At 40.5% G+C, this 9,630-nt stretch overlaps 1 protein-coding gene across 1 annotated transcript in view; it reads left to right on the top strand.

Annotated features, from left to right (window-relative positions):
• depdc5 (DEP domain containing 5, GATOR1 subcomplex subunit) overlaps positions 1–9,630 on the top strand; it is a 393,910-nt gene that overhangs the window by 104,102 nt on the left and 280,178 nt on the right. The window contains 3 exon segments of the mRNA XM_037681974.1: positions 8,763–8,897; positions 8,980–9,041; positions 9,132–9,205. Of these exon segments, the coding sequence (XP_037537902.1) occupies positions 8,763–8,897; positions 8,980–9,041; positions 9,132–9,205 (271 nt within the window).

Below are 9,630 nucleotides of genomic sequence, written 5' to 3'. Positions count from 1 at the left end.
GGGATCTGAAGAAGTCTCTGGCTGAAGACATATATATATATATATATTAAAATAGATTAATGTATATATGCATAAACAAATATAAAGTTCTTGTTGTAGGTTTTGGTTCTTTGTTAAAAACAAAAATTAAAGAGATTAGTTTTTCTAAAACTACATCCACTAAAAAACGCAGCATATGTGATAGAAGCACAGCAGCAGTGTTTGTTTTGCCATTTTTACACGAACCTGGTAATAAGACATGTCTGTACATTAAACAAACAAGAATAATTATTAATCCATGTTTATTTTCAAATCAACACTTTAACGTTCACTTGTATCTAAGGAAGGCTGGGGAGGTAAAAAAGATTAAGGGGTGGAATTAGGATAAGTTACAGCTCATGAGGTACTCCATCAGAGCATCTCTGACACCTCGGCCCTGCTCTCCATCTTGCGGGACAGAGACCAGGACAGGCTGTGCGGCTGGTTCTGCTTCAAGTTCATCGAGGTCATCCATTTTGGTTGTGTGTTGTTTTCCAGCTCTTCTTCTAATACATGTTAGTGGTGCTTAGAAAAGAGCTTAATGTAGCACTACCGCCACCAGCTGGTATGGTGCGTTGATATTAATAATCCGCCCACTAGAGGTGAACAATCCGCCCACTAAACGGGAACTATAGGCAAAGTGGAGACACAAAAATAGAGGTCCCACTAGAACCGGACACAACAGGCTACAACAAGAACCAGACCTGTGGATACCAGGCTTAAGCTTCCTCTTACTCTTGTGGATGACCAGGAGCAGCTGGTCAGCAGACCTGAGTGACCGAGGTGGAGTGTAATGGTGGAGAAGCTCTGTTAAATAAGGGGGGGCAAGACTGTTTAAAACCTTAAAAACAAACAAAAGAATTTTAAAATGAACTCTAAAGTACACGGGCAGCCAGTGGAGAGAAGCCAGGACAGGTGTGATGTGCTGTCTTTTGTGTGTTCCAGTTAAAAGACGTGCAGCAGCATTTTGCACCAGCTGCAGACGTGCGAGTGAGGACTGGCTGACTCCGAGATAGAGAGAATTACAGTAATCCAGCCGTGATGAAATGAAGGCATGGATTACTGTTTCAAACTGTTGCCTTGAAAGAATAGGTTTTACTTTTGCCAATTTTCTCAAATGATAAAAACCAGACTTTACTGTGGCCCTTATTTGACTGTCGAGTTTAAAATCACTGTCTATCTTAAAACCAAGATTTGTAACTTTGATGGTGTCTCCAGCAGTAGGAAATGTTCACTCTGAGGCTGTAGATGATGATTGTTGCACACACAGATGCTTGGTTGTCAGTTTGATTGCACTGACATGTTGTCCCTCACATCCCACCAGCAGGTCACTGGATTCACTGAGGTTAGGGTTGATGGCAGCCTTCTGCACCTCTTTGTCTCTGCCTGAATCTTCTCTGTGGTTCTCTGGGGTTTAGGGCTCTAATCATCTCCCTAATTGACACGAGAACACAAAACATCAACAATAACATGGTTGTGCTATTATTGATAAAAAAAAACATTATCTAGGCTGAGAGATGAAGGTTTAACTGGTCAACAACATCCGTTACAGCTTAACTTACCTCCACCATGCAGCTCCACTGTAGAAAAAGGCAGTGCCCCCCCCCCCCCCCCCATCTCTCTCTCCTTTTGTCTGTCCTCCTCACATCAGGGTCAGAGGCTCCTGTGAGGAGAACATTAACATAAACACTGAACATTAGTGAACTTTTTAAGCAGCTGACCCAATGGATGAGCACATTTTTACAAGCTAAGCTTCATCTGTTACTGTCAATCTTTAGTTAGCTTCTGATTTTAAATGGGTACTTAGATACCCATAAAATAAATTTACACACTAATATCTTAAAGTTAGCGTTATGTAATGAGAGATAATATGCGTCTGATATTATCCATAATTTAAACGGATTCTTTCATTTTTCTGGACTGAGTACTATCATGCCTTGAATGATTAAATGTGGACGGAAACGTGTTTAAATTTCTGACTCACCAACAACAGTGAGCCGTTTAATTAAAAACGATTTAAAACACATCACACATTTACATTAATTGACAGATTGATTACAATTAACACAGCTTAATTAATGAGCTTTACAATGAGAAATCATACGGCCATGATTTCTTACTTGCAACTGAAATACAACAGACATTTCTGAAAATATCTGGATTAATTACTGGCAGATAGAAGAGTTTTAAAGATGGGAAAATGAAGTTTAAATGGAGAGAGATGGGTGAGGGAATGTGTCTGTATAACCAGAACAACACGCTCCTTTGGACGCAGCTTAACCCACGGTACACTCGCAAGTGAAGATCGACTCTTTTACCTTTGCAGACGATAGTTTCGGCTCTGGTGTAGAGTTTTCTTTCAACTCTTTTCAGCGTCTCCGTAAGAACAGCTGTGACCTCAGGAGTCGTGAGATCATCACAGAACAGACTTCCTCATTGTTCAGAGCGTTCGACGGGTAGAGCCACAGCGAGACGTCGTGGCATCGACGGACTCTGGTCACTCCATTAGAAACTGCTCGAACTTCTGCTCCTCTGAACTTCTCGTTCAGGAACTTCTCATTCGAGGTTCTCCCTGGAACTCTTGTTCTCTCTGGAACGTTGTTCAGCTTGGAACTTTGTTCTGCCTGGAACTAGGAAGTGTCGACCCTTTTAAAGAGGTCACTTCCGGTTCCTCTGAGAACTTCCTGATTGGTTGAATGAACCAACAGGGGTGTGGTTTTAGTGACGTAAGAGGTTATTACAAGTCAAGGAGACAGAGTAGATGTTTTAAGAACAGACAGAAAGATGTTTTGAAGAAACAGATACATTTAGGAGCCAGTTTCCTTCTATCTATCTGAGAGAGTTAAACATGACATTTCGTTCTGATAAACATGTTTTTGACCGTTCCTTGACTTTTGACCGACTCACTCCTTCTCATTTCAGACAGAAGATCAAAAATGCATCATTACTTTGTGACAGGCATTTTAACTTGATTTCTACTTTGAATGAGGATTAAAAATCATTTATACTGTTTCACAGTTGATTTAAAATGAGTAGTTCACTTCAACATTTAAAAATGATATGAACTGAACACACTTTGATTATCAAGATATTGTAAAATAGTAATGATAATGAAAAGCGAGTGTTCTTTCAATTGATCAGTTCAGGACACACTCAGAAAGTCTCTGGATGAGCTTAATTTGTGTTTCTGGACTCAAATCAATGAAATAACAGTTCCTGTTCCAGGAAGGCCCTCAGGGTCAGGTTTTTGACCTGAGGCTTAGTTGACTACAGTTACATGGATCATAGTTTAATTCACCGCGATGTACGTGTTAAGGTGCAGTAACATTAACAAACGTAAACTCACCAGATGAAGCACAGACACAGAGCCGTCCTCGGAGTTCTTTGATGAAGACGAGTCCAGTCTTGGAGATGTTGAATCAGGATGTTCATGCTCTCTCACACTCACAGGCTGACTTTAATGCTGAGAGGAGGAGGGGGGAGGCTGTGGTCCCCCTTGAAGAAAAACATAGAGCAACTTTCTGCTCATAAATTGAAGCCGTTCGACAACACACACTGTACACGTGTAGTGAACTAGGCCTGAGGTCAAATCTTGACCTTAAGGACCTTATGGGACAGAAACTGTCATTTCATTGATTTGAATCCAGAAATACAGGTTGACCCATCCTGAGACTTTCTTTCTTGAATTAATCAAGTGAAAGAACACTACTTTCAATTATCATCACTATTTTACAAATGTTTGATAATCAAATTGTGTTAGTTCAATCCATTTTTAAATGTTGAAGTGAACTACTCATTTTTAAATCAACTGTGAAACAGTAATAACAATTTTTAATCCTCATTCAAAGTGGAAATCAAGTTGGAATATGTTACAGAGTAATGATTCAATTTCTTGATCGTCTGTTTGAAATGAGCAAGTTGTGTAAGTTGGTCAAAGTTCAAGTTTCGGTCAACTGCAAGTTTACTGAAAAAGAAATGTCATGTTTAACTTTTACAGCAAGATACTAGAGAATTGACTCCACGAAGTCTGAGTTCTTCATAATATCTTCTGTCTGTTCTTAAACAATCTTAATCTTTTTCCTTGACTTTTTAACAACACCTTACATCACAAAAACACACCTCTGTTGGTCCATCGACCAATCAGAAAGTCCTCAAATGAACCGGAAGTGACCTTTTTTAAAAGGTGCAGCACTTCCTAGTTCACAGCAGTTCCAGAGTTCAGAAGGCTGGAATTCAGGATGCTGGAGGAAGAAAAATCAAGCTGAACGAGAGAAGATCAGGGAATTATGAAATGTCTGTTCTGGATGATCTCACGACTCCCGAGGTTTAGCTGTTCTTACGGAGACGCTGAAAGAGTTGAAAGGAAAGCTCTACACCAACGCTGAAACTATCATCTGCAAAGGTAAAGAGTGGATCTCAACCAAAGTGTACCGTTGGGTCAAGCTGGTCTACAAGGAGCGTGCTGTTTCTGGTTATAACAGACAAATTCCCTCCCCATCTCTCTCAACTTAAACTTCATTTCCCATCTTTAAAATTCTTCTATCTGCTAGCAAGTCATTCCAGATATTTTTCAGAAATGTCTGTGTGAAGCTGGAAGCAAGGTTTTCAACCATCGCCGTATGGTCTTCCTTGTAAAACTTGCTAAATTAACCATGTTGTTGTTGAAATCATTTTGCCAAATTAATGTAAATGTGTGATGTGTTTAAATCGTTTTAAATAAATGACCCACTGTCGTTGGTGAGTCAAAGATAAACACGTTTCCGTCCACATTTTATTAAATTCAATGCACGTACATTATACAGTCCAGAAAAATGAAAGAATCCGTTTAATTTATGAATATATATCAGCATATGTTCATCTACACACGTGAACCTCGTCTGTGGGCGTCACCAGCACCATAGACATACATTATACATAGATTAGGTACAGCAGCTCTATACAGCTCTGGGTGTAAACACATAATCTGTTTGTCATACGTCTGGTGTTTTACCTGCCTGCATGCTGAAACCATGTGACACCATACAACCAATACCGAAACTTGACACCGAAAAAGAGGTAACTATGCATTAACTATGCATTTGAGGAAACTATGCATTCTAGATTTGATATTGCATTATAGTTTACTCAAATGATTAGGGTGGTTAAAGATTACTTTATGGGGGCCGAGGCCACCATTGGCCACACCTTGACTCCTCCATTGCTCCTGGTGGTGGATAAAATTGCTCCTTCCACTTGCCAGAATCCATCATTCTTTGATGCCTCAGACAAGCACAACCCCACCCCCAGCATCGGTGTTTTTTTAAATTTAGCAGCAGCAGGTGCACGTTTTAAAAATAATTAGGCCCGAGCAGCGAAGCGCTACTAAGGCCTATTGTAATGGTTCAGTTCATTAGGCCCGAGCAATTTTTCCGTCAAATGAATTGGCCTTTTGGGGTCTTAATATATCCCAAAACTCACCAAATTTGGCGGACACATCAGGATTGCTAAAAAAATTACGTATTTTAAGGGCGTTGCAAAAATCACAACAGAAACGGCTCAAGAGCGCCACCTGGAAATTTTCAAAATACCCTTCGCATTAACCTTAGTTCGTCATAGAAGCATGAAATTTGGTACGCTTTTCCAATTCCCCAAGATGCACAGAAAACCATCTGGCGCCAATGTTGTACAATAAACAGGAAGGCGGACATTTTGGAATGCTGTCCCAAATTTCACACCTTTTTGGCAGTTTACAACCTCCGCATTCAAACGAACTCGTCCTAGGGATTTTGCTCAATCGGTTTCAAACTTGGCCATTTTGGTCAAAAGGCACAGTGGACAAAAAGTTATCTAAACAGTTAGTTTCGGAGCATGCTGAAGGGGTGGGGCCAGACCTCAAAGTTTTACATCTTGCCAGGAAAAAAGAAACTCTAATAGCTCCTACACGAAAACTGTCTGAGACATCAAACCTTCAATGATTGATCCACATCCGGTCCCCTGCAAGACTGAATGGCCAAATCATGACATCACTTAAGCCACGCCTCCTGACAACAGGAAGTGTAAAGTTTTACGTTGAATGGTCCCTATCTGACCCCTGTTACCTGATCAGCATGATAGTGTCCAGTGACCGAAGGCATGTTGGTGTAACTTGCTTTCCAACACTGACAGTTTTGGGTGGAGCATGTGGGCGGTGCGGCGAAGTAAGACGTAACGCCGTCACCATACATTTGGGTCTAAATTCCACAGATATGAGCTGAAGTGCACCAAATTTGGCATGACTCATCCCTGTTGGATGCCTGACAATCCACTGTTGTCATATTCTGAAGTCATCAAAGCCCCACCACCTCAGAACAGGAAGTCACTTTTTTTACTTGGAAAGCTCTCTCTCTCTGGCACCCTTGAACTAATCAGGGTGATCCTGTGTTAGAAGACATTTAACAAGTTGATCTGACTTGCTTTAAAGCGCAAACCATTATAACTGGAGGATGTGGGTGTGGCAGCATGGCAAATTAAGAAGTGACGCTGTTGCAATATGTTTGGCTTTAAATTGCACAGATTTGAGCCGAGGTGTACCAAAATCACTATGATTGATCATTATCCACCCCTTGAACAGGAATCCATGAGAAGTGGCCAATAGCCTCGACAGCGCCCCCTAGATTATTCTAACAGTTAGATCAGTGATACGTCATCCGATCTGCACCAGATTTATTGTGCATCATCAGTAAGCACTTATAGACGCATTGTTATTGTGGTTAGACATATGACTCCAAATAGCCTCCACAGCGCCCCCTAGAATATTTTAAAACTTAAGCCTCAAGCCAATTTATGACCGATAATTCTGAAACTCTGTGAACATCTGTATCTTCTCAGGACCTATGAAAATGTCTCTTGGAGCCATGGTCCACACTCAACAGGAAGTCGGCCATTTTGGGTCAAAGAGTCATTTTTGGGCGTTTCTAATTGCGAGTTTTAACAACCTCCTCCTAGGGATTTGGAAGGGTTGCCTTCAAACGTGATTAATAGGCCCTTAAAACATTGGGGAGTAAAAGTTATCAAAAGCTTGTGTTTTCGTATACGTTAAAGGGGCGTGGCCAGGCCTCAATGTTATGCTTCACGCCGTTAATTTCCAAACGCTATAACTTTCACACTGAAAGAACAAAATGCACCAAACTTGGCATGACTCATCCCTGTTGGATGCCCGGCATTCCTCTATGGTCATATTTGGACGTGATCAAAGTCCCGCCCCCTCAGAACAGGAAGTCAATTTTTTTACTTCCCTCTTTGACACCCTGGACCTAATCAGGATGATCCTGTGTTAGAAGACATATAACAAGTTGGTCTGACTTGATTTAAATTACAAAGAGTTTTAGATGGAGGATGTAGGCGGGGTGGCGTGACAAATTCAGAAGTGACGCAGTTGCAATACGTTTGGCTCTAAATTGAAAAGATTTGAGCTGAGGTGCACAAAAATCACTATGATCGATCATTATCCACCCCTTGAACAGGAATCCATAATAGGTGGCCAACAGCCTCCACAGCGCCCCATACATTATTCTTACAGTTATATCTCAATGATACATTATCCAATCTAAACCTGATTTATTGTTCGTCATCAGTGAGCACTTCTATATATATTGGTGTTCTTTAACGTTTGACTCGAGTGCGCCACCTAGATTATTCCAAAAGTTTTATCTCAGTGATACATCATCCGATCTGAACCAGATTTTTTTTGCTTAATCAGTGAGCACTTATATACACATCGGTAATGTTCTTTAACTTTTTACTCCAGTGCACCCTCTAGATTATTCCAACAGTTATATCTCATTGAAATATCATCCAATATGTACCAGATTTTTTGTGCATGATCAATGAGCACTTATAGACAGATTGGTTTTGTTGTTTAACTTTTGACTCCAGTGTGTCCCCTAGAATATTCAAACAGTTATATCTCAGTGATGCATCATCTTATCTGCACCTGATTTTTTTTTTTTTTTTTTTGCTTGATCAGTGAGCACTTCGAGACACATTGGTATTGTTGATTCATGACATCACTTAAGCACCACCCATTCAGAGAAGAAACTGTAAATTATTGGGTGACTCTTCCAGCTTAGCCCTGTGTAAGATGTGACTGAAACTGTCAGTGTTGTTTACCACATGACATGTTGAAAAGCCTAAAGAAAGTGATTGTCAAACATTCACTAAAAACAGGAAGTCCCAATTACTCCTGTCTGGAAGGTCGGATTTCATGCATACTTGTAAGACCTGGAGCTGGACTAGTACTGACATGAACAGAAGGCGATGTAAAAGATTCAGGAAATGTACCTCGTGGTGAACATGTGTGGGATTGGCACGAGAGCGTTCGCGATGGTGACTGGGTGGAGTGGCTGGAGCACATGCGGTCGCCGTATGGCCAGAGCGGCGCTTTGCTGCGAGGGCCTTCAATGCTGCTTGCAGCTTTAATTTTATTTACTTTTGTTCATTGTGAAGATATTTGGTGCAAATTTGCTTCAAGTATAACTGATGGAATTAAAAAATAGTCCTTTATATGTGCAAAATATACTCTAAAGATTTTATTTACTTTTAGTTTCTGACGTGAGGCCAAATTGAACCTTCAGCAAACTGAAAGACACATCTAGGTGTGTCTTCAAAACTTCAATGAGAAAAAGAAAATCTAAAATAATTTAAATTTCTAAATGCTTAAGGCTAGTTGTGTGTGATAAATGTTTGCAATGCATTTCTAATTTTAAAAGTTCAAATGTCGTCCTCAGTTTTCGACAAGCACTACATCAACCGTAACTTTGACCGCACCGGCCAGATGTCAGTGGTTATTACACCTGGAGTAGGAGTGTTTGAAGTCGACCGCCTGCTGATGATCCTCACCAAACAGCGAATGATTGACAATGGTCAGTGAGTGGATGATTTCATCTTTTTAGATAAACAGATAATGTGAGAAGCTGATGACTCACACTTGTATGCCCCGTATAGGCATTGGTGTAGACTTGGTGTGTATGGGGGAGCAGCCGTTGCATGCTGTACCGTTGTTTAAGGTAACTCAGATCATCTCCCACTGTTCATGGATTCGATCACATGCATTATCCTGTGTCACATGAGTTATGGACTGTTTTTTTCTTTTTTAGCTGCATAACAAGATGACACCTGGAGATTCACGTGTGGGAGACGACTACAACCTTCCACACTGGATCAACCATAGGCAAGAGAACCTGACTAATGAGAATACAGAGCAGTCCAACATGACAGCTGAAACTAGAGCAGCAGCATCTTTGCTGAAAATGTCAACACTGGCAACATGTCAACATGTCAACTGAAGGACTTTGTGGAAGAAGCTGAATCTAGTTGTTAAACATGGCAAAGTTTAAAGCTAAAAAGAATAAAACATTTGCTACAAATTAAAAGGAACAAATCACAAGCTAAAAGCTGAAAGTAGTAAAAAGGCAAGTTAAAAACTAAATGAAGCATTGAAGTGTATCAACCAGTTTGAAAAGTCTGAAAAGAAATCCAGGAAGTGGTTACAAGAAGAAGTTAATAGATTGCCTGAAAATTTTGGAGCAGGACAAGGCTATTGACCGTATTCTGTACCACAGACTGTACCCAGGGGAGGCCACACCTAGTCTGTAT

The sequence above is a fragment of the Nematolebias whitei genome, chromosome 9 (assembly GCF_014905685.2).
Source record: "Nematolebias whitei isolate Nwh7 chromosome 9, NemWhi1, whole genome shotgun sequence".
Lineage (NCBI taxonomy): Eukaryota > Metazoa > Chordata > Actinopteri > Cyprinodontiformes > Rivulidae > Nematolebias > Nematolebias whitei.
The sequence above is the reverse complement of the archived record's forward strand: the minus strand, read 5'-3'. Positions and strand labels throughout refer to the sequence as shown.